Below are 26,585 nucleotides of genomic sequence, written 5' to 3' on the forward strand. Positions count from 1 at the left end.
CAATCTGTTAAGAATTCATGGACTCAATTCTGTAAACACTTACTACCAGATATAGTGCTTAATTCTCATGGAAGAGTGCACTACACTCAATAGTAAGAGTGTTTGCAGGACTGGGGACTAAGTTGGGAACCAGACAGCTAACAGTAGCATATGCTGTGAACAGACTTTCTCAAGTGGGAAAATAAATAAAAATCAACCTGAATACATCCCACCAGTTGGCTGCAAATTGCAGTCTCAAGATATTTGTGTAAAAAGACCAAACAATAGAAGCATATTAAAACATGGCCACAGTAAGGCATAACATACGTGAAATATACAACAGTAGAGCGTGGAATAATTTATGTTAACCCCACTTGAGAGCAAGACTTTCAAACACAACACGCGTTGCCAGTCCTTCTCTGAAGCTAGGATAAGTCTTTCTTCCACTTTCCACTATACTCTCACACAGGTAAGCACAAGACACTAATGATTCATTTTTGGTGGGGAAGAAGGGGAGGAATCATGGGGAGATTTTTTTTTTTTTTTTAAAAGGAACACATGCCTAATAGCATCTTCCAGAGATTGGCATACGGAAGGCAGACACCCTGCAAGATGTCTTCACAGAGCTTTAATCACATGCCTCACTTCTAACCTTTTACATTCTTTGCTATCTCAGGGAAGGAGCCTCTTCCAAGTGGAGGGCTGTTAATTGTACCCAATTGTTTTGGCAATGCGGGTGGAGCATCCGCTGTTGTTTCCAGACTGGGGTCCTGAGATGCCCTTTCAAAGTAGTGCTTGTACACGGTGTGTGGACGTAGGTCAGCAGGTTACAGAAAAACAATACATTTCTACAAACTCTACTACTGAAAAAAATATCCACCTACATAGCCACCTACATAGTTATCCCGTGCGGACCAGCCTGGGTAAAGCTGCATATGGAGCTGTCGTTCCTTTCTCGCTAGCTCATAGTATTTAGCTTGTTCTTCTCTGGATAATGCGTGCCACTGAGGTAGGGGAAGAGAAAAGAGAATCAAAAGCACAACTTTTTAAAATACAGTACATCAATAACAGTGTGTGTGTGTGTTCCATTTTCATAAAAACAGATTATCTGGCACACAGCCAGTTAATATTTTATTTATGACTCTGGTTTACCCAGCTGAGACTGAATTCATCATTTATATTCATTCAGTCCTTTTGTTTTTCTGAAGATGGGCCAAACCCACAATCATTTGTTAACGGGACCAAGATCTGAACCACCTCTGGTTTTGGAAAAGCATCCCTTCCTCATTATTCCCACACTCATTCCCGTATTCCGGTTTTTCCCCTAGTCCTTGTATTTACATTCTTCACAGCCACCCCACTTCCCCCAAAAAACCACAGTGAGCCATTTCTCAGGCCAAAATAACACGAAATCTGGGATTTCAAGTCCTTAGACCTGGAAATAGCATAAGAAGAATAGATCTCATTATTATTTCAGTCCCACAAGTGGCGCCACATAGCAAAATATGCTCATGAAAACAAAACACAAATACAAGCAGGAAGATATTCTGGTTTATTTTGATTTCTGTTGAAATAGAAGTTTCAACCCTATACACTTATCAAAATAATCTAGCAAAACATACCCAAAATAAGGACAACACACTCTATCTTTGCAATAGATTTTTTTCCTGAGGACTTTCACTTTCATGGTTTTCTCTCTCTCATTTTGGTTACATTAGTTACCTACCCTTCGACCAAGGATTTGATTGATGGCTGCACTCTCTTTCAACGTGCATTCTGCTACGACTTTTGCTCTCATTTCCTTCATATACAACATGAACGCATTAAGAGGTTTCTTTATGTGTGGCTTCTTTTTCTCTTCTTCTTTTTTGGAGTCCTGATGTTTTCTGGATGATGAAGACAAAACAGACAAAGAATCTCACAGTGAGAACTCTCGCAAGTTCATCATACTCATTCCCCCCAATCTCTATACATAAACCCTATTAAACAGCTCTGCAGCAAAACTACCTTCATTTTATACTTGCAACTTTTGCAACTGGCCACTGAAAACTACAGGTTTCAGGGTTCTCTAGAGTCAGCGGGCTACTACATGAGAACCATTTCCACAGTCTTACAAGAAACCCACCTGGTGTATAGGTAACCTAGCCAGATATATTTTTATCCCTTTGGGAAACAGAAGTAAGGATAATAGGCCCAGATCCTCACACTGGAATCAATGGGAATTAGGAGACTAAATACCTTTGAGGATCTGGGCCATCATGCCTAGCAAAATGGGACCATGGTCCATGACTGGATTTGCTAGGCACTAACACAATGCAAATAATAATAAAACACATTCCCGTGCCCCCAAATATCACTTATATTATTAAATGGGGAAAAAATGTTCAGTCCAGAGTCGGGAGTACCAGGCATGTTCTGAGTACAGGGCAGGAAAAACAAGATTCTCCTTAATTCTAATCCCAGAATCCCACACATTCCCTCTGTGGCTTTTGGCATGTCACTTATGCCCATTTCCCCCCCCGCAAAAGTAGCCTCTAATTTTGGGTACCCTCATCTCTGAGTGCTCAGTTGGATGCTCTTATGTATCTCAAGCTGGGCATTTAAAAGAGAGGCAGACAAAATTATTGGACACCTTAATTATTGGACATCTTAACTAACACACTACATTTTCCCCAGCTGTGCAATATTAATAGCTACTCACCTACTTCTCAGGAGTGTTACAAGGAATTAAGTTATTTTTTATTATTATTATTATTATTATTACTATTATTATTATTATTATTTTGATACACAGGGCCAATGAAATTATGGTCAAATACATTTAGCAAAACCAATCAAACCTGTTCACATATATTTTATAATAAAATCACAGCAAAGTAAAACCCGAATTTTAAAAACACTGAGTGAAAACCCCCCTTGCAATTAGATTGTTCTAAAAATAAAACGATGAATGTAAAACTTACGAGCTGTGGAGTGAGCCAACATCACTCTGGGAAGATTCCTGTTTGACTGTTGGTGTGACTATGGCCGGATGAGGGATTCCAGTTGTATGTAAACTATGATGTGGCGGGACCATATGTGGAGGAAACCTAGAGGAGAGAAAGCTGTGTAAATCGTCAGAATAAAAATGAATGAATGGGGAGGGATGTATACACACATAAAAAAAGGCACATAACAAGCACAGAACAGCTAGACAAAGCATATGAAAGCAGCAGCATTAATTAGTGATAAATTAAACATAATGATTCTTCTAATGTCATTAAAGCCAATCTTCCCCTTCATTATCATTACTGACATGAGACATTATGATTTTTAATATCCTTAACAAAAGGCAAGTTCAACTGACGAACTTGGATGGAAAAGTGGAATTTCAGCTACTTGCAGGGAAAGCAGCGGTGGATCCACTGCTTTATTGTAAAATTACCAGTGGCAACCAGTGAACCAATTTTTATAGTTCTAATCAGGTTGAGAATTAAGGATGACATCTTTTGTTGCATATTGACAGCGAAATAAAATATTAATGCTGCCACAATTTATATGCATTTTCGACATTCCTTGTATGTGCCTCATTAGCCACATTTTATGGATGGAGCCAAATAATATATTTATTTGTGTTTGGTGAACCTCTGTGATATACTGTTTTACCAGAGGGTGGGAAGATCAGGGAATGAAGTGAATTTTGAACCATTAGGTTTACATAGGAAGGCTTAATCCCATTTAAAAAGCAAACAAACAAAACCTCAAAAAAAACTTCAGATTTTTTTTAAATGACAAAAATGTAGAGAAACTCCATCTATGCTAATTCACATAGTCAAATACATAGACATAGGCCTCAATCCTACAGATGGATCCAAAAGGAAATGTGGTCCATTTTTGCGAATCTAACTGCAGCATCAGGGCCATAAAATATACACACTAAAGCTGTTTTAAGCATATTCACAGATAACTTCTATTAAAAACAGCAACAAATAAACAAGCTTTTAAAAGAGCAATTAGCTTTGTTATTACTCAGTGGTTTTAAAAGGTTTAAAAGTAAATAAGAAAAAGCATGACCACAACTTTCTCTCAGGCAACCTCACTGAAGTCAATGGGATTTCATAGGCTGTAATCTGGCCTAGACCTTTGGGCCAAGGGGGATTTTACACTCTATAAAAACTCCAACCCCAAAATGGGCTGGAAAACAAAGTTGTGTGTTCTCTACACAATGTTTGCTATTTGTAAATGCCTGGATTCTGAGAGCAGTGAAAGTTGGCCCAGTGAAAGTTCCATATGTATGTCATATGTGTACAGCTGTAATCTGTAGCTATATTGTATTGGCTAAGGATAGGATTTTTCTTCTCCCGCGTGCATACAATATTTTCCTGCTAAATATCTATGTTGATAGATCTCTAGATTGATCTATGCTGCAATCTATACAACTCACTGCTATATTAAGTATGAATCTGTGCAAAGATCAGAGATGTGACAACAGCATTTAATGATATTTTAAAGTTAATTTTCTACCCTATATTAATACATTCTTTAAGAATGTACTGTCTAAATACTTTATACTGCATTTACGCAAGGACATGGAGTAACCCTTTGGTAGATAACCTTCCAGTACAGCTTTGCAGCTTTTTCTACTACCTCGTGGAGCTCAGGATTATTAGGAAGAAGGGGTGTTTTGGGTCTGATGGCAGAGGTGGGAAGAGATCTGACTGACAGGAGTGAAGAATTCAAAAGTGGTCAAAGCTTTGGAGAGGGAACTCAGGCCTCTGGCAGAAAGAGGTGGAGAAAAGGAAGGTGGTTTGGCCTTGATGGTAGGGGAAGAGGAGGACAGGGAGTACACTGGGCTTATTATTTTTGACTTTTACTGTTGGTACCAAAGAGCCCTCATTGGCATGGGTCTCCAAGGAGGCTGTTCAACCACTCTCATGTCAGAAGGTCTCTCCCTCCCCGCCCCGGAAAAGACAGGTGGATGGGAGCAAGGAGACAGAACATTTGAGCAGGGAAAGGAACTTTCTCTCTGCACAGGTTAGCACAGTAGACAACACACTGGTTTTGGAGTCAGGAGACCTTAGTTCTCTTTCCATTTCTACCACTCAGCTGCTGTATGATCACGGGCAAGTCACTTCATCTCTCTGTGTCATTTTCCCCCCTCCTATCTCTTGTCTGTGTACTCTATCTTGTCTGTGTACTCTTGTCTGTCACTGTGTGTCTATGCCATGTATGGCACTGTAGGGCCCCAATCTTGGGCCTCTAGGCTCGAACAGGGTACAAATAATGAAAATAATCAATAGTGGGAACTCACTGTGAAGGGATGTAAGGAGATGAGGAGTAAATACAGGGTAAAATCCTGAACACACTGAAGTCAATAGGAGTTTTGACACTGAGTTCAATAGGGTCAGAATTTCAATCCCAATCTCCTCCCCACTCAAAGCAACCCCACAGAAAACTCTATATAAACAGATTCTATACATAAATTCTATATCCTTTAAAAAAAATAATCTAAACTCTAACTAAGGCTAAGCCTTTGCAAAAAAAAAACCAACAGACACTCCTTGTCAGAGAAAATGAGGATCGCACTGGCATCAAGAATCTGTTTTTAAAATAACCTGTCTATAGATAGATAGATAATACATATACACACACACAAATGATACATACCACATATGCCATATATTACATCTGGTCATAAAATCTCAGTTGAAACAAATTTTCAACAAAAAATATTGGTTTAATTTTTTTTTTTTGGCAGAATGTTTAATTGGAGCGGGTCAAAAAATGAAAAAAAAATCTATTTAACCATTGTCTTAATTTGTACAGAAATTTGAAAATCTTCTAAATTTTGGAACCAGCCCTTTTAACTGTGTGTGTGTGTGTATATATGCACGCATTAATTATATGTATGCAGGTGTATGTACATACAACACACACATATTGGGAGAAATCCTGGTCCCACTGTAGTCAATGGCAAAATCTTCCACTGACTTCAGTGGAGCCAGGATATCATCCATCATATTTTACATTTCAAAGACGTGGCAACCTCTATCAACAGGCAACTATCACTGAATAATCACTTGCTGATAGCTAAACTTTAGTAGTGGCATCTGTCCAAGGGAGGTTTTGTGTTTGCCAGGAACTTCTATTTATTGTTTAATAGTGAGAATGGCTTCCTTCTGAGTTAATAAACTGCAGATACAAAGTTTAGCTGCATTATGGAAAAGAGAGTAAGCTGAAGCTTGGTATTGCAAGTTTTTTGTTATGTTTTTGGCTTTCAAAGTACGATTCAAGGGTCTAATTCAAACCCAAAAGGTCAACAGAACCTTCCCGTTGACTTCAATGAGCTTTGGGTGAGATCCCAAGTCTGTTCAGTTATTTATTTATTTATAATCGCATGGAAGTCAGAGCTGGGTAGTGCTAACTATGGAGCTGGCTTAATTCCAGCTTGGGTCATTACATTCTGCAAAACTAAATTTCCCTTGAAATTTCCATTACAAAAGGTATTCTTCACTGCCACTGCATAACTGCTGTATAGTGTCACAGTGCACTGTCAAATTATTGCCAGGTTTCACTTCAGAGGTGGCTGCTTTTCAGTGGTGGGTGTAGTGTTTACCCATCAGTTTGTTAAGTTAGTTACACTTTGCATTAAGGATAAATTTATAAATAGTTTATAATGGGGTAATAAAAGATCAATAGATAATCACGCTGCAGTTATTAATAGTGTTTCCAGTGTCTGGTTGGTGTTATAAGGACATTATTAGAAAGTTATAAACAACCCCTGGACACTAACAATTGATTAAACAATTATTAATAATTTATTAACCCTTCATAAACTATTTATAGTTGTGTCCTTAATTATTAAGTGTGACTATTAAGATGGTAAAGACCCTTGGGAATATTCTGGGCAGAAAAGCACGAAAAACATGCAAGGTCAATATCACAGTGCAGGTAATTATGGGTAGACTTTTTAAAACTGTTTTTAAGGAATGTAGACTAGGGCCTTCGGAGGGATGGGTATGTGAGCCTGGGTGTGAGAGACTGAGTATGCATGTGTGTGTGTGTATGAGAGAGAAACTGGAATATGCCACTGTTTTTACAGCCAGAGAGCGAGGACATAGTACATTTCAGAGCTACTTCCATTACACATTCAAAACTCCTCTCCAGCATTGTGCCTACGTACTGCAGGGTTTCCAGAACCGAGCAGAGTCATGACAGAACATGCTTCTTGAAGAGCCTGGGCACATGTGGGGGAGTTCATGATGGAATAGCAGCCTTCTGTCTGAACTACCTAGCTTCTGAGGGTAAACATTAGACTTGTTCACATTGCTCAGCTACGGATGCGTGCAGGTGTGTTTCATATGTGCACTCACAGATGACATGGCATGTGAGAAAACATGCGCATAACTACACATTTTAAGGTGGTCTGTCCATAGGAATTGCCCATACTTGGTAAAATACAAAAGGAGTTTTTGGGCAGCAACAAAGAATAAATATGTCTAAACATATCGCTCGGTATCCATATGTGTGTCTGTGCACGTGTGTGTAATATAAATACAGATAAAAAGAAAGATGGTGTGCGTGCGTGCACGCATATGCAAACACCAGCCGTGCCCCCAGCCCAGTACACACACCTTTGCCTGAGAAATTCCTTTCTTCAGACAAGATTCCCATGAATTGCAATAAACATCCTAACAATTCTAAGCAGCTCATTATATACCCCTGTCTGCTTTTATGGCTCCAAGCCAGAATATAATGATGAGCCTTAACTTGTTAAGGACAACTAATTTTTTGTTCCTAGCTGTCTCAGGGGCTTCTCCCTTACTCACTCTCACTTTACTTCACTGTTGACATGTTTCTGTTAACTGGATGTCATCTGCCTGCCTTGATTTTATGCACAAGCAGTGGGATGCATTTTTCTGTGCAACAATTCTGCTTTGAGTTGCATTAGATTTGTCATTATTCTCTCATTTCCCCCTTGCACTTGTAACATTTCATCTATTCCTGCCTTATTTTTTGAGCCATGGTGCACCCACATTATGGTTTATACATGATCTTGCTCCCTTTGAAGCCGGCAGATTTCAGAGCCAGCCCTCGTCAGGAGAAGTGCCTGCTACCAATTTAGCAGGCTGAGGGCCCCGAGCTCCAACATCTCAATCTAAAGGGGGTCACAGGGTGGCACAAGCGAGTGTCAGCAAGTGCTGTTTAATTGCCAATCTAGGCTTCTCCACGGTGTTTAAAGTATAATGACCCATCACTTAATTCTGCGAAGTCCTGGCCCTGCTGCTGAATGGAATGAATATCAAAGGGTGTGCTAGAACAGGGCAAGGATCCTACATTCCCTATAACTGCCATAAGTATAATAGACCTGTGCTTCTGTAGTCCCATTACCACAATAATGTATTTAATTTGCTGTATACTTTTTTTAACTAGCTACCTTTCATAAGGCCTGTCTTGGGAATACAGCATCCCCACAAAAGAAAGAAAGAAAGAAAGAAAGAAACTACCCTCACTAATAATAATTAAACTAAACCAAGTTCTACTTTGCCTCACCTCACACCTTCAAATCTTTTGTACATATTTTAAAGACTAAACAGGAATTGTCACTTAATTTGCAGCTTTTCCTCAGCCCTGGATCTCTGTCTGCACTGGGCCCTTTTATACAAATTTAGGTTTTCAGGCATCTCTTTTTATTCACTGTATCAACAAGTGAACGTTCTGTTATCAAGTTTATTCTTTCTTCTCTAACACATACAGAGTGTTTCCCCACTCACTCTCCAGCCCTGGCTACAGGTTTCTGTTACTCAAGGTAGGAGTTACCATTCTCTACTCAAATCTTCCTCTGTACTCTAACCTGCATGTATTAACCACAGAGATGTAGGCGAGCGGGAAGCAGGGGAAAGAGACGTGGAACCTTGCTATGTAATGCATGCTAATTTAATTATGTGCCATCATCAAAATGGATTAGCTGTTTCAGCCCATCAGGAAAGTCTAAACCTCCACCGATTTAATTAACCAGACTGAAAATCAGATGAACAGAAAATAAAACTATCATTAGGAGCAATTAGTGATTACTTAAACATAGTGCTGCCAACCAGTTTGTAAATAAAACTAGCAGCCCCTGGAAAATTAGCTGGAATTAATTGGAGATAGGGAGGGGGACAAATATATACTTCTAAAGCTTTAGAGGGTCAGGAAGGTACTTTTATGTTGACTACTAGTGTTTTGAGCTCCGGAAAGGGAAAAAAGCACAATAACCTTCCTTCCAACTCAGCCTGAATAACAATAATACACCCACACCCTTCCCTTTCTTACACAGAGCACTGCTCTGGATGATAGCCACTGAGAAACCAGAACGTGTCAGGACTTCTTGCTTTTTCAATGTCATGGACTACCATATTTCTCAATTAGTTGGCTTTAAAAAACATAGCCCCCACCTGCCAAACCTTGATGTTCAATGGCTGTGCTGTGACTCCCTTTCTCATCAGATGGGACAATTCTGTTTTTTGAAAACTGGAAATGACTGCAAATCCAGAAATGCATTTTCTAGATGAAACACACTTCTCTACAGAGAATGTTAAGAGGAGTTACATTTGCCCTTGATTCAGGACCTCAGTACTTTGAACTCACCTTGACATGGAAGCATTGACAGTCAGAGCTGTTGGGTAGGGATGCCGGAATCCCCCTGTTGTGATTGGGTAAACTGGCTGACCTTGCCTGGAAAGAAGAAGGGAAAAAAATAGTGAGAGAAAGAAAAAAGGGCTTAAAAAAACCCCCCAACTTCTCTCTGCACAGTAAGCTTTATTCTCATTTGATCAGAACAAAAATCTTGGGGATTGTACAGCAAGGATCAAAGGAAAGAAACACAGAACAATTTGAATGCCATAAATCTGATAGGAATGGCTAATTAAATTTTATAACCTCTGCTTATGTCAATAGAGACCCTCTCCCCAAGCTGAAACTAGGTGTTTTGTTGTAATAATTAAAGGCGAAGTCTCGCTTGCTTTAATGGAGCCATCACACTAATTGAGGGCTACACATCCAAAGGAAAACAATAATGAATGTAAATTTATACCAAAATAAAGTACAGTGAATCAAAGGACTTCAGTTGCGCTTTGGGCCTCTTTCGGTATTTAGATCTCGGTGAGAAAACATTAAATTAACAGAGCTTAATTTGTAGCCTTTTGTCAGATTAACAAGTGTTGACAAGAGTTACCGGGGGAGAGTCCCCAAGAAGTATTGTGGGTAACCAATAGACAATCACACCTCATTACAATAATTAAAAAATACAGCAACATGCAAAACAGCATACTCATGAAAGACACACAACTTTTTCTGATTGAGATTTGTCTGTGTTGGCTAGTTCTTTTTATCTGTCCTTCAAATACATATCAGCTGTGCTGGTAGGATACTTATTATGTTTTGTTTTTTAAGCATAACCCATTTGAGATAACCAGGCCAGTTTAGGATAGGTAGCTCCAGTAGCTAATTGTGACCACAAAAAAGGTAGAGAATTTAAAAATAAAAACCCTTATCTACCTTTGCTGGAAGTTTGTATTATTGTTTAAACTAAAAAAAGGATTTGTTTTTTTAATGATGGGATTATTGGTATCAACCCACAAAAAGAATGTAAAAATTGTGAGTAGATAAATAAATACAGCAGGGTAAATTGATGGTTTGGGTTGTAAGCCTCCTACCTGATATGCAGCTGAGTGTTTCCACATGCATTAGGAAACTGGCTACCAAATCCTGTGGTTATATGCACCTGCATATGGCAGACATGATCTAATGCCCAAAGGTGACACGTATGCCCACAAAATGCCAAGACACAATAAGGCTGCACTAGAAAGGAGAAAAAAAAGGGACACCTGGCCATGGCTAAAAGATGAGGGCACTTTTATCCATTACTCCCTCACTTTAACTTTACAGTTTTTGGTCACAAGCTGAGTGTATTTACTTTATATGTCAGGAGTCCAAAAGACTCAGGTGATGCCTGAGAACTATACAGGTTGGATGTGAGGAAAAAAAAAAAATAGCCAGTGCATACAAGTGTGGGGCCTGCATCCTAAAGGTAAGCTGGTTTACCGAGCAAGAGAGAAATTGCCACATACGTACAGGGATTCGGTTTAGATAGAACAATATCTCGGGTTTCTGTTTCTGCTAGAGCTGTGCATTTCTGGTGAAATTCACCCCTTTGGACAGGGCCAGCACAAGGGTGAGCTTCAAACCCCTCCTCTTCCTAGTGTGAAGACCCCTTCATGCCCTGTAAGCACCAAGCACCATAACCCTGTGAGGAGGGGAAGTGTGTGAAACAACCTCTCATGTGGGCTTCTGAGGAGGGATCACTGAGGCCAGGTCATGTCAAGGTCTCCCTGAATTCACATGTGCATATCCAGTGAATAGGGACTCCCCGTAGCTGGAATAGAGGCCATGGGAGGACTGCACGCCTCCCCCAATTCACGTCCTCGGGTCTAGGTATATGTATGAATTTTATGGCCTCCTACTCAGTTCCTTATATATATATATTCCATTTCCTCAAGGACAGGTGAACTTCATCCTATGTGGCTAGAGCAAATAACCTAGAGCATAATGCAGTACTCATGCCCTTGGGCAACTCAGCCTGAGCTTCCCAATATCAATGAGGCCTGAAATATCCTTTATATGTGAATAAAACATCTTATGGTAATAAAGAATTATACTGTAATGCAGAGACCCCTTTCTTCCAGGACCTCAGTGCACTTTACAAACAATAATCAATTAAACTGCATAGAAGCCCTGTGGGGCAAGGAGGTATTATAAACCCATTTCAGAGATGGCAACATAAAGGCAGCAGGTACCAATGACTCACTGCATTTCTTTTGAGGGACTCCCATTCCCTACAAGTTCTACGTGTTCAAAAAATAATCAAATGGACATTCCCCATGGGGTGTTTTGTGGTGGGTTTTTTTGGCCACCTTTAATCTGAACTAATTCACTTTTCTTGTCTTTAATAAAAGTTCACTCCTAAGTTGCTACTTTTTCAACCAGGTGTCACCCATTTCGCCAGCTAACGTAAACTCTGCCCACCCCCACATGGAAAACAGGGACTCATAGCATAGAAGAGCAATGCAGTTGTAATTACAGAGTTACATTAATGGTGACATGACTTAAACAAAAAACAAAAAACGCACACCCCTGAAACTATCATCAGCCACCACAAAATCAAACTCAGGGGTGTGTGAAAAATGAGACATCCAGCAAAAATGTATTTATAAAAGTGTTTTAATGGCGGGCGGGGGGGGAGCGGCGGGGCTATGAATTTATGCCTCACAGGCCATCGGTTGGTTAAAGACAACATGTGTAGCAATGCCCTAGTGCCCATGTTTGCTTAATAGCATATGACTTGGTATCAGAGCCCCAGGTTTATTTAATCTTTATTGAGTAGTTATCAGTTCACCCACATCATAAAGTGGCAGCTGGCAAATACACTTATCTCAACACATATACACACTTATTTTTACATTAAAAATTATACATGTCAAAAAACCAAAATGGAAATAAAAAAATGGAACTCCTTACTGTGGTACTAACCATCCTAGCGGATGGGGGATTTGCCCTACAGTGCCCGGTGATAACGGATAATAAGGAGATATATCCGGAGGATGCGGAGGCCTTGGAATTCCTAGGGAAGAGGAAAGTGAAATGGCATAAATACTGGGTCAGGAAAGGAAATAAAAGGGGGTAGAAAAATCAAATAGGTTTCTATGCCGTGACTTTGGTTACTAGTTCCAAGAGTTGGCCCACTGCCTCAACCTCCACTTGCCAGAATGGGCCGCTTTGTATTGTAAGTAAATGAGATTCATCAAAAGACAGGGGAGATTTGATCCTTCCTACCCTGACACCAATCAAAGACCATTATTAATTATTTGTATTGCAACAGTCCTTACAGTTCCATCTGGACCCGGACCCCACAGTACTCAGCGCTGTACAAATAGAACAAAAAGATGGTCCCCTCCCACAATCATTCCGGATTTTTCTCTGGATGGAGCCCTCAGCCATTCCCCTCCATTCTGAGTAAACCTCCAAAATAAACCATATATTTCCAAGTGGTTCCCCCCTTTTGGGTGCGCATGAGGCATTTGGTTTTGTGTCTCCACTCTATCCTAAAATCTTGAAGGCGAGAAGACAGAGTCCTGATAGTGTTTGGTAAAAAGAAGAGGCGTGGGGATATTTTAGTCCTGTTGCGGTACATATTCAGAGCTAAAGGAATTCAGCTCCAAATAGAAGATCTGATCTTGCAACCCTTACCTTTGGAGTCAATGGGACTTCTTCAGGTAATGGTTATAGGACTGGGACCTTCAAATAGTATGGCAGAAGCAGAATTAAAACAGAGAGCATTAAAAGGAAGGGGCACTGCATTCATGGCTGAAAAAGTATTTTTTTTAAATCACTCAGGAAGCTTTTAATCTCTAAATTAAATCTCCTTGTGTGACATTTTCATGCAGACACTGCTTTTTCTCCATTACAAAAACCAAACAGATTAACTGAGCTTTAACCATACAGTGAGCTATTTGCACACTTGAAAGAATGTTCACAGAAGAAAAGTAAACAGTCTACAGACGTTAATCATATGTTTTACGATAACCATTTAAAAGCTATTCCCTGTACTGCCATTATTTAAATGAGTGGTTGACTATGCCATTCACTTTACAGGGATGGCTAGATGGCTCCTTTTAAGCCATGCAAAGTTAGCACTAAATACAATTAAAAGAAAGCCCCAGCTGCGGTGTGTAAAGTGAACAACAGCTAATAGTGTACCAGTTCATTCACGGACTGGGGTTTAGATAATTTATCTGCATATGATAGGCACAGCATAGAGCAATTCTTTCGACAAACTCTGACATGTATTCACTGTTTCAAATTTGCCTTCTAATTAACTAGCAGGGATTTGGATTAACAAAAACAAAACACTGCCACTGAGAATTCTGTGGAGCTTGAAAAAAGGAAGACTGACTCTATCGGTATCAGGACACGCAGTAAAACACCCATGGCTGGCCGGGGTCAGCTGACTCCAGCTCGTGGGGCTCAGGCTCTGCGGCTATAAAATTGCAGTGTAGATGTTTGGGTTGAGGCTGGAGCCTGGGCTCTGGGACCTTCCAGTCTTGTGGGGTCTCAGAGCCCAGTCTGCAGCCCAAGCCCGCAGCCCAAGCCCGAATGTCTACACTGCAGTTTTATAGACCCACGGCCTATGCTCCCTGGGCCCAAGTCAGCTGACATGGGCCAGCCGTGGGTGTTTAACTGGAGTATAGACATATCCTATATGACTTATCTGAGGCCTCATGTTAAACAGAGACCCCTTTTAAAGTTAAAATAACATGTAAATTCTATTCTGCTAAGACCAATAAATCTAGGCAGGGTTTTACATTGCTCTATATTCAAGAAGATTGCTCTTCAGGGTGAACTGAGACTTGGGTAGACCTACATTTTGGGGGGGAAAGCTGCAAGCGTGCAGATGGAACTAAAGCAGCACGGGTGGATGGAAATTCAACACTATAAGAGAAAAATGGCCAAACCCCTGACACAGAAACAATGGGTTTGGGGGAATCAGAGAGATTCATTTTGAAACTGGCTGCGACCTACCACCTTTAAAATTCCAGCTGCAATTTTGTAAGTGCAGATCACAGAATGAACATGTTTAACTCCTTGGGTGGCTCCTGCAAATCAGGCGGAGATCTAACTGTGTATTCTGTGCTCCACCTCTGCTGCACAGAAATACAGGCACAGATGACTGCAGGCCCAGCGTTCCATGTGCAGCTTCCTGGGCCTTTCATGAAAACTTAGCCCAATAGGTTTATATCTAAAGTTTCACTAATTTAGGAGAGTGATTCAAAAGCAAATTGGATTCGCTCAGGGTATTTCACAACCATTTGCCACTGCAGCATGGGAAATCCACCCCTCAAAACAAACAACATAGAGGACTTCCTCCAACCCCCTCCCAACGAGACTCCCCACCTACCTGTTTTGGGATCTACGTCGGCTGGTAAATGGGGAGGAGGGTTTCCTGGCGTGAAATGCTCATTGCTGTACGTGATAAGCGGCGTGAGAGGGTGTACGTGGTGTGGGTGCTGCACAACCGGCACTTTGTTAGACTGTCAAAAGAAAAAGGGGATGTGGGGGGGACACCCTTCGTTAGCAATGCTGCACACTCATCCCCCCTAACCCTTGGGGATTATCTAAAGAAACGTACGTTGCCACAAGGTTGTAACATGATTCTTATGTTTTCCCTCGTGTTTCTGCCGCAATTTCCTTCCCCCTCCCCCCATTCCTGTTCACAAGTAAGTGGGTAAGAATCTTTCTTTATTCTCTTTGACCCTTCGTGCTCCCTAATGGGGCAGTAGATTTTTTTTTTCTTACGACTTCTCATGCTTCACCTCTGTGATGCATGCAAGCTCTTCAGTGAGATGCTGATGGAGCCCCCCAGTTTAATTAGCAAGAGTCCCAAACGCTTAGTGACCTGAAGGTCTTCCCTTCTCTCCCAGCTACCAGTCAACATTTTACAATTCTTTTATAAAGAGCCTGCATAAAAAGTCCTCCTAATTTTGGAGTATTCCCTTCATCTGGCAGCACTAAACTGCCAGATGATCACCTGCATATTTTATGCATATTATAAGAGACCTGATTCATTATCAATTCAACAGATAGCACTAATAAGATGCTGGATACTAATAACTAGATACTGATGAATTGTGCTACCAAAACATGCAGATTTTCAAATAATGGCAAGAATGTAGATACAGACACTGAAATGAAAACTCATTGGGTGAAAACAAAAACAAAAACCCCACCCCAAAAAGTCATGCAAATATCAGGGTTTTTTTTTTTGTTATGTTTTCATAACTGGCAAAATTATTCTCTTTCTTTTAGAAAGAAATACAGACCGAAAGAAAGAGCACGTTGAACTGTAACTTACCCTTACAAGATCACAAAGAAAAAAATTAAGCTGAAACAAGTGAACTACTGGACCATTTACTGCAAGTAATCCAATTGCAAAAAACCCTATTCCCCACAGAGGATTTTCACTAAAATCCTACAACAGGGACATTTAACCAGATTAGGTACCAGCAAAGATAAAGAGGCTAGTATTAGATGATGAATGGATTAGAGTCAAGTTTCATTTTAGAATGTGTCTTCATTTCCTTTTATTACTTTAAGTAAGGAACAACTTGCATTAACATCAAGTAAAAGGAATCACATTAAAAGAAAGAAGGGATACTTCAGCAGCACCCGCAAGCGCCACTACAGTTCAGGGTCTGTCAGCGTTTTCATTCTACACCCCATTCCTAAAGGGCACAAGCATTCAGAGGGCTGAAACTTGCCAGTACAAGCTGTTGAGCAGATATTTTTTTCCCAGTGCTGTATTAAACAAAATATTACTTGAGCTCAGTCTGAATATTTTGGGCATCTCTTAAAAGCACATTTAATTTTTATTTCCAACTTTTGTTAAAGGGTGATCATTTCTACAGCAGGAAGGGAAAAAAGCATACTGAATTTTGAAAAATACCACACATCTCAAATGCAGGTTAATGTCTTACCTATCTTCTATTGGGGGCAGATTCAAATAATAGTTCATGAGCTCTTTTCCATAACTTTTGCTTTGTTTTTATTTTATTTTTTAATCTCTTCACACAGTGGCGCAGGCCAAATAGTAGCTGTGTGACATAGATCATGGCTAGTATGTGAAATCCAGTGCTGCCAATTACAGTGTGTTGTGCTCACAGGATCATCGGTCGTGTCATACAGACTTCAACACTTGACCACAACAGTTACTCTGGATTTACGGCAGGGTGTCCGAGGGCTGGATTTGGCCCCTTATGTGAACAAAGTCAATTGAACTATCCTAACAAAGTTCTGTGTTCTTAACAGTGAACTATCCTAGGAAAGTTTGGCAATACTGAAAACTTTGGTAAGGGTTTCAAATAAGTCATATTAGGTATTGTTCAAAGAGACACACATTGTCCAAACTACCAAGCTTCTCCATGCAGCACCATGTGACATTCTGTGCAAAGCAACTGTCTAAAGACTACGGATCACCAAGAATTATAATTCCTGACAAGACAGAATCACTGGCCAAGAGATTTGTGAATCTTTATTGTTGGGTAACACATGGTGTGACTGGTAAGAGTGGCACAGAGAAGCAACTGGGAAGGGCACTGCTAGACATCAGGTTGGAAAAGCATTCAGCCAACCCCAGTATGCTAACAAAATAAGGTATGGCTTTTACAGAAGGCTAATTTTTTGATAGAAACCATTAAACAACCCAAGCCGATTACCGGAAAATTAAAAAAAAAAAAAATTACCGAGGAAACAACTTTGGAGGGTCAGACAAACTGACAAAAACAACAGCATTTAGAATAACACTGGCTTTGCATACTTATCAGCCCCTGTGGTGGCCTGGCTCTGACAGTGCACGTAAACTGTGTGAAACCACCACCCACTGCTCTGATGTTTCAAGAGCCCCTGCAACACCACTACAAAATGGCGTGAGTCAAGCATGAAGAGACAAATTATCATTTTACTTAACACCTTGCCAACAAAGAAACGGAAGTCTGAGCCTGACCCTGCAAACCTTTCCTCAGGTGAATAGATTTCATTCATGCAATTGGGTCCCTCTGAAGTCAAAGGGACGACTCATGCGAGTATGGGTTTATAGGATCTGGGCCTTTGGCTCTTCCCAGCCCTGTGATCATGCTGGAGGAGGCGGGGGGCAGGGAGGAGCGGATTTGGGGAGGTTGGGGAAATTACAGTTGCATTTTAAACACGGCAAAAAAAAACAAAAACCAATCAAGTCGGATCGGAACTGTATCACTACACTACAGCCAACCTAGATTTCTCTGCATTTGTATTATATTTAATATTCTGTATTTAGCAGATCAAAAAAGAAGGGGGAGAGGTCGTGCCTCAGTGTGAAGAGAGCCAATAATTTACAAGAGGAAGAGATGAATGGTTTAGAAGAACTGCCAATTATTCATAAACCAAATAAACAAGCTAGTCTTTAAAGCAGCATTACTGAACTATATTAAATAAGCGTCCTTGAAAAACAGCACAAGACAGGATTACGTTGTGGGCAAGGGCAGGCTTAATGCTGAACTTGCTTTTCACGATGAAGTCAATGGGAGCTTTGCCTGAGTCACAAGTGCCGTCCCTAACACTCCCCAGTGGCTATAACAAGGTGTATCATAAAAGTTACAGATAGTAAAGACCTATTAGATCATTTTAGCCCATCCCCCTTGTCAATGCATGATGGCTCTCTGTAGTATATTTTCTAGTACTTTGCCCACGATAGTTTAAGATATAAGATAAAAGCCATTCTGAGAAAATGGAATTTCTTTTCTGGAAACAGCAACTTTAAACATCCCATTCATGGTATGTGACATGTGAAAAGTGGGGCTGTACCACTACATATAGATTAGCAACAATGTATGCAACAGCAGAAAGAGAATCCCCCAAAATACACATCTACAGCATACCAAGGAACCTGATAGGAAGCCACTCCTCCTAACGCTCCTAAAGCAAGGTATTTAGTGCTTTGGATTGAAGGGGGGAAGAGGACAAAAAATACAAATTACAACAAAAGTTTGTTTTTCTTTATTGGCTATGTCTGATACGGGAAAGATGAAAAATTGGACCCATGTGGAATCAAATCTCTACACAGGAATTTGATACTGCTTTGGAAATGCATAACCAAAGATGACAAACCATAACTGAACCTTCAGTATTAAAAAGCAAAGCTGAATTGTGGACTGATACAGAGTGGGGAGACATGCAGAGTGTTGGGATGTTAAAATGAGTGTGCATTAAATGCTGACAGGTGCCCCCCAAAAGAATCCGAATAATTTGGTTGAAACTTGCTGGCAATTGCGTGTGAAATCACTGTGCATTAGTTTTTGCTGCATGGTAATGACATTAAAATGAAAGAGCTATATGTGCGTAGAACCGTCTGCTATGAAGGCAACGCATCCCTCCAATTAATATTTTCAATCTACTGAAGAAGGGAATATAAGCTGTATAATGATTAATAGCTCCTCAATCCTTAAAAGCACCCAACCCTCTAATCCTTGCCTGCCTGAGTGATAATGTAATAATCACACTTTGTTCATTTCACTGGAGATGCAAAAATAAAAACTTTTAATAGGAAGTTTCTGTTACTGCAATTCCTATATATCAAGGCACAGTGTGACTCAGGTGAAAAAAACCTCTGTATATATTCAAAGTAATGTTACCAAGAACACAGAGAAAAGTATAGCACAGGAAACAGAAAATCAATCTATTGTGCCAGGTTAATATGGCATCTGAAAAAACGGATACACAAAAAATACAAAAACACAGAAAATTCCTTAAGACACTAAGGAACTTGGAATGTAGCTATTACATTGTTGATGCAGAAGCCTTTCTTGGCCTAACTAGCAAGCCAGGCACCCTAACCTTGAATCTCCCTTGTTTTCTTAGTCAATACCCGTAATTATACACTGAATAGCTAACAGTGAAGGGCAAAAGGGGCTTTTTGCAAGAAGCAAAGCTTAAAACCTTCCCGTTCTATACACACAGTTCCTGTGACTACAATGTGGGGAAAGACCCCCTTGGCTGACCCCTAACCTTTCAAGTGTTCTTAAAGCATCAAGTTCTGCTAACCTGCAGGAGATGTTCTGCCACCATCCTGCACACTGCTACCCACCCCGCAAACTGTTCATAATTTGGAACGTGGCAAGGGAAAGATTGATTAGGCACTTGTATCCAAGACCCCCCACCCTTCCTCCACTATGGGTAACCTAAGGGGAATGGAAGCTTGCCATTCACCTCTAAACCTATTAATCAACAGATAGTGAAAACAAATGGAGCTATAGCTCTGCCTGTCTCTTTTGCCATGTCCTCCTCTTCAATACTCCCCTGTTGCTTTCCCTTTCTGCAGAAGAAAGATGGGGTCTGAAAGTGCCTTTATGAGCCTAGTACAATAAAACAAAAGCAGCACAGAAGAGGGTTTGTCAGTCTTCTCCCCTCCTCCAGGGTGGATGTAGAAGATCTACAGTGGTCTTGAATTACGAGGCCCTCCCAGGGACTGCTCTCTCTCTCCGCCAGCTAAGGGTACTTATTCGGGACCAGTTTACAAGAAAAATAAGTGTATACCTTGTCTCCGTGGGTTTTACAGGTGCTGCTGTTATAGTTATGCTGATTACAACAAGTAAAATATTAACAGACGTTAACAGCTGCAGAGAGCCAGTTAAAGAGTAAAGAACTGTCTTTTCTAAAGGTTTATCTCTGATTGGTCTTACACAAGGGTGAATCTTTTTATCAGGAAACTAGGTCAACAGAAAAGTCTTAACAAACAGAAATATTCTCCCAGGATTTCAGTGTGCCCAGCAAGTCAGACCACCTGTAGACAACTGCTACTGCCTCCTTCACCATCTTATTCAAAATGATCAAGTAACAGCTCTTGCTGGGCAGTTAACTTTCACAAGGTAACACCAAACCCAAAGTGCCTTAACATCAATAATTCAGACTGATTTCAAACAAAACAAAACAAAAACAAACTAAGATTAAAAAAACACAGGTGGAGAATTTCCTTTAGGAATAAAGATTTAAGTCAATTCTGCTTAAGGTACTAACTGGACTTGGAATGTGTGGGTTTTTTTTTGTTTTTTTTTAAGAGCGCTTAGTCAGGTATGAAAACATTTGCTCCTGAAATCTACTTCCCCTTGCCCCATTATAGCAAATACAGTGGCCTGAGCCCTTTCACAGTTTTACGTAGCTCATTTCTGCCTAAGGTCCTGCCCTAAGCTAACTGCCTATTGTAACAGAGGACAAGGCCTCTATTGATAACCAGAACTCTCCCCACTAAAAAAGTCTCATTTTCTTCCTTCACACAAATGATGACAGAAGCACAGACAACCATGTGTAGGGACAATATCCCCCACAGACAGCGCTTGACAACCCCACCTCCCCCCCCAAACCCACAAACACTCTTGCACTTCTAAGCGCTTCCTCTCTCTCTTTATTTCAATGGCTTCTTCGTGGCTGCAGAATTGTTCTAACAAGGGCCTACCTGCTATAGAACAAACCAGCCAGCTTTCCAAAATCTGTCCTACCCTGAATTTCTCAAACAAACACAAAGACAGTTTCCTGGCTTGTAATGCTCCGCAATTCACTTAAGAAAGTGAATCCTTTTTTCCTTTTGAAGTCCTCTCTGAGTTTTGAAGCATCACACGTTTGCTCACCGCTCCGCACTCAACATTTTCTGCATTCTTCCTATAGGAAGATGCACTGAAGGGAAGGGGGGCGGGGGGAATCTTTAAAATGCGCAGGAAATTTCCACTTAAATTCACAAAAAGGAAACTGAACTGGTGACAATTACAAACTAGCTAGTTTAAAAGAAAGGGAACCAGATCTTGCATGCCTACCTACTGCTTGTTACGTATTATGCAGAACAATTAAAAATATTAGTAAAGCCTTATTATTTATTATTAATTGTTATTATTAATTAATTAATTAATATTATTATTAGAAGAACTGTAGAGCTGGTTATCAATTAAAGCTGGCAGGGAGGCTAATTTTGCAGCAGTTAAAAAAAAAAAGAGAGTGAAAAAATTATACTTGGTATCAATGATACTAGGTAAACAGTGCTAGAGTTCTTGGGCCATGTGGAGTTACAGTAATGCTGGGTCTGAAGAGAAAAGTGCCCGTTCAGACAGAGTAGAACCTTTAGAGTTCTTTCAAAACCTGCTTCCCGTTAAGTTTATGAAAGTCAATTTTTGCCTTACTCATTCCCAATTTTTTATCAATAAAAGAGAACGCTCTCGGTTGCATTTCTTCTACCAAATCTTTCCAACACTTCAACAAATCAGCCATCCCCCGTGTACGTGAGTTGTGGTCTACACAAATCCAGACTTCTTTCTCTTACCATTATTTTACCGCATCACAAAATTATAACCAGTTAGAAGAACAAGAAGATTTCCAATATGAGCGCCACTGGCTAGATGCTTGGTTTCCTGAAGTTTGAGGCACCTGAAAGGACCTTTAAACCACAGACCATTTTTCCCTCTCTTAGCATGAAAGAAAGAGGGTACATTGATCCTTTCCCAACTTGGCAAATATCCTTCACCCGCTTCAAACACAATTGTTGATTCCCGAACAGACAGGATCCACTTTAACAGTGAGCAAAGAAAAGGAACAGCATAAGGGCCAGAACAGGAGGACATGTGAATCACAGAGACTAATGAAATTGAAACAGGCATAAGAGAAGAAAAACACAGATCCTAATTTAAGGATGAGAAGGGGAGAGAAAACAAATCTCTGGATTAGAGTTCAGAAAAGGTGGGGAGGAGGTAGAAGTGACTGAAAAAATGGGTGATCATGCAACTACCTTATCTCAATTTACTTAGCACGAATAACTTTTTACATAACAGTTCCAACAGTGCAGTGATTAAGCTTTTACCCACCGCATAGTACTGTGTCCCTGTAAATGCCACATCATACGGAGTTTCCCCTCTTACATATAAATCACACATATTTCAGCACTAAGCATATGCTGCAGGAGAAATAACTACATTGATTTTGTACAGAGATCAGTTACGTGATCTAAAGCGACAGCCAGAATTTTTATAGATGAATTTTATAGCGACAGCCAGGTTTTATTTAAAAAGCCCAGTAACTTTCTTAAAATAAAAGGAAGGACTTGTGTGTATCCTTATGCATTTTTGACTATTTCAGTAATACCAAAATGATTAAAGCATTAATGCTGATAAACATGGATTAAATAAACTGTGACGCCATATTTCTATTACATTTTTCAAAATACAGAATTCTCAGATTGTGATGTACTGCACTGTGGACAGCATTATTTAATGATAATATCTGACTGTACCAAGTGACAAAACTTCATCCTCAAAACACTTCCATTTTTAACTGTGATCATTGCTCATGTGCTAAAAATTGTATGCAATGCAAGAAAACAATGGAGTCATAAAAATGGCCTGAAATTAAGTTCCAATCAATTATTTTTAAGACACTAAACCTTTACATAAATGTGTGTTGGGTCACATATGTTAGAATTTGAACACACTCTAAAATATCGTAGTGGGAAAGAAATTAATTTATACAGAACTGTCAGGCCTTTCGCACAAACCTCAATGAGAGCTTTCCCTAAAAATACAAGTCAAAAGGCTTTTTCACTCGTCTCACAGAAATTGTGTTGTGAAAGAAGAAAGATATGAATAACTATCATTTTCACCACTGGAAGAGAATATACACCTTTACAACACTTCACCACATCAAAACTTTGTAGCAGAAAAGGCAATAAATCCACTATCAAGGGAAAGTCATCAGCGCCTCTATTCCAAGGGCATAAAATAACTCCCTCTTCCTAAAGATAATGACAATACAGCAGACAGGAAAAGAAAACTTCCTGTCAAACTGGGCTGCTTTCTAAAAACATTAGCTGTATAATTTCTCTCTCTCATATGTATAATTAAGGAGAATGTACAACTGGTTAAATTGGCTGGGGTACTTTTTATAATATATACTAATATGAGAAAACAACCGATGGAGTTCTTTTGGTTATAAATATAGAAACACTGCAGCAAGGTACATTCTACTCTGTATTAATTATAGTTCAATTAAAAAAAAAGTTTTTTCTTTCGTCACTGAGCAAAGAATCATTTCTATATGGACTCCCTAAAATGTGCATCTTACGTGCCTGGGCTATGTTTCTGAAGAATCCTTTCCTATAAAATTTAAATGCTTTTTACAAAGTACAACAAAAACAAGGGATTAAAAACCACTAGACAAATATATGTAACAATTTCCAAAGAAACTTAGGCTCGTTCTTATACTTCAAGTGTTGAATCATGTCATTTCCAAAAATCCTAATTGTTATACACCTGCCAGGCTTCAAATCAACCTTTTCCCTTAAAAACAAAGAATTTTCACATTCAGGGTTCTCAGTAAAAGAAATAACAGGACTGAATTCTTGAAAGCTTTGAACTAAAAACACACACAAAAAATTTAAATGAAAGATATAGGGTCATATTACCTGTGTGAATATGTTACTGCGTGTATAATATATACATAATACACTCATACTTTCCCCTTGTTGTTAAACATTGTTCAATAACTATAACATATACACACACACCCCAAAAAAGAGAAAAGGAATTTTCTCCCTTTCCAAAACACAAAACAAAAATGGGGGGGGGGAACCATCTTTGGATTATTGCACAGCTTTGTATGTGGACAGAGTCTTGCTTCACATTGTTTTGCAACTATTACAGCATTAAGAAGCATCACTGAAAAGTCATGCCACCAGCACCCCTTTAAAAAATGCTCACTGTAAAAAAAGTATCTAAAAAAGGTCACAGCTTGAGATGCCTGCTTTATCTTTTTTTTTCCCCTTGCACGGACCAGAATAAAAAAAAAAAGAGTCACATAAGAAGTTCAGTGGTCAAGACTGAAAAGCGCGCACACGCGAAAAAGTGCTACTCACCCAACAATTCAAATTGAGATGCCAGCAGCCGAACTGCTGGAATAGAGAGAACCCAGAGGCAAGCGCTCCTCCTTTACCACTCAAATCTTCCATTCCCACTAAAATTGCATCCCGCGGGTACATAACAGCTTTGTCTTTCCTTCTCTTAACCTCAAAAACTTTTTTCTTCAATGTCTAGATGCCAATTGTGCTGGCTTTGTATTATTTTCCTTGCAGCTTTTCTCTCTCTCTTTTTCTTTCCCTCCCCCCACCCTTTCACTTAAAGTACTGGAAAAGCTGTCTTAAAAGATCAAGATGTCTCCAGTTTTTTGGCCTGGTGCTTTCTGAATGCTCAAAATCCACTGTCATGTTGGCTGCAAAAAGTGTCTTATTTCTAAATTGTCAGCTGTGGATATCAAAATTTAGAAAAACCTCCTCTATTTTCTAATATACCACTTCACCATCCTGTCAGGGAGGGGGGTTGTGGAGGGGAAGACTCATTTTCCTGCTCAGGTATGCCTGCTAAGGACAGCTAAAAAAGCAGTTACCTTGGAAATCAACGACAATACTACTACAGCTCAGGTTGTACAGGTACCACTAAGTGAAGCGAGGAAACAATGGCTAGTTGTGAGGGAGCATGATCAGCTAAGTGTAGCAAGCAGTCACTTTATCTGCAAGATTGTCATCTCCCTCAAAACAAATTTCTTAGGGAGAGAGCTATGAAATAAAAAAGTATATTTTCTTGTCACTGTAACACAGAAGTGACACTTTATAGGTCCTTGCCATTAGCTCTGGTTCCCCACCCCCGGCTCCTTCCTTCCAGCGTTAGAGATTTTTTTTTAAACTGACCCCCACTGAAGAAGAAAAATGCAAGAAAAGCCTTCCGTATCGCTGGACTTTCAGCGTCTAAAGAAGTTCACCACAGCTATTGTATTTTCACAAGCTGCCCCTGAACAAGGACCAAAAGGATTCCCATATATCATCAATGAAATGAACAACGGTGACAGTCTCCTTACATCTTAAATTCGCCAAGTAGACTATTATTGCCCGATACATAGTCACCTAAGATGGATAGCTGCAAGGACTGTATTCTAAATTTGAGCTGAGTAGCAAGTGCAATCCACAGTGACCAGTTCACCAACAGTAATTTCTGACCATTTCATTTTTTTTTTAAGTTGTATTGAAGTTTAACCATTCTGCAAGAAAATGCCATAAAGGAGATATAACCACCAGCAATTACAAAACCATCACCCACCATCCTTAGTGAATGAGTTTGTTAATGCAGAAAGACACTGCACATATTAAACGCTACCATCATCATGCGGGATTTACACCTTTGGAGTGGACATGAAAAAAGAAGAGTTGAAAACATTTATTTCCCTTTTTATTTTTTTAAATTAAGACACTGTTTCATGCAGCGACACCTTAAATAGCTCCAGGTTTATTTTTGTGATGTATGTTTTTAAGCAGTGGCTTAATGAATATGGATTTAAAAAAAAAAACACCAAAAAATCCAACACAGAGAATTTGGAAAGATTTAAGGGAATATAATCAACAGAGAGAGAATTCTAACAATTTTCTTTTCTTACTACCACCCATTCCCCCTCTTCTAGACTTATCTGGCCTTCCCGTGCAAAGTGTCAGCCAGCAATCTTTAAGGGCCTTAATACCAAAACAAAACCCCGCGATTTCCCCTTACATGGTAATAACAAAAGCAATGAGACTCCAGTTTGACAAGTAAAAGCCCCAACAACACGGCAACTAATTGCCTTCCCTCCCTCTATTCACAGCGGCCACCACACTCCAGCGGCTGCCTTTGTCACACGTGCAATTTCTTAAGTAAACTGAAAGTTCTCTTGCTGGTGATGGACAGTTCCCAATCATTTAGTAACAATAACTTATAAAATGCAGCACATGGGATGGGCTTTAAACCAGAAATTTGCTTTCTGGTTCTTCCAAAAGACAGAAGGAAAATGGAAACAACATGATGAGCCAACACATCCCAGACCTCCTGTTTCCACCCCCTCCCCTTAAACAGCTCATGAATCTAGGAAGTTTCTTCAAAATAGCTCCTGCCTGAACTTACTAATGACTCAACTGGCTCAGTGCTCTGGTTGTGATGTCCTGCAACTACGTT

General features: G+C 39.8%; 1 protein-coding gene across 47 annotated transcripts in view; it reads right to left on the bottom strand.

The window, feature by feature from the left end:
* Positions 1-26,585, bottom strand: part of TCF7L2 (transcription factor 7 like 2) — a 206,590-nt gene that overhangs the window by 15,324 nt on the left and 164,681 nt on the right. For 21 of the 47 annotated variants that reach the window (XR_012669427.1, XR_012669428.1, XM_048857890.2 and 18 more), the window contains 6 exons: positions 14,954-15,086; positions 12,517-12,619; positions 9,589-9,675; positions 2,943-3,083; positions 1,706-1,865; positions 864-983 (listed from right to left, as the gene is read on the bottom strand). Coding sequence is in view for 45 of the 47 variants with exons in the window: in XM_048857890.2 (XP_048713847.1) it covers positions 864-983; positions 1,706-1,865; positions 2,943-3,083; positions 9,589-9,675; positions 12,517-12,619; positions 14,954-15,086 (744 nt within the window). In the remaining 2 variants the exon portion in view is untranslated. Of the gene's footprint in view, positions 1-863; positions 984-1,705; positions 1,866-2,942; positions 3,084-9,588; positions 9,676-12,516; positions 12,620-14,953; positions 15,087-24,469; positions 24,713-26,585 lie in introns of those variants that run through there. The other 26 variants (XM_048857900.2, XM_048857901.2, XM_048857891.2 and 23 more) reach the window with 8 other exon arrangements.

This window comes from Caretta caretta, chromosome 7, assembly GCF_965140235.1.
Source record: "Caretta caretta isolate rCarCar2 chromosome 7, rCarCar1.hap1, whole genome shotgun sequence".
Taxonomy (NCBI): Eukaryota; Metazoa; Chordata; order Testudines; family Cheloniidae; genus Caretta; species Caretta caretta.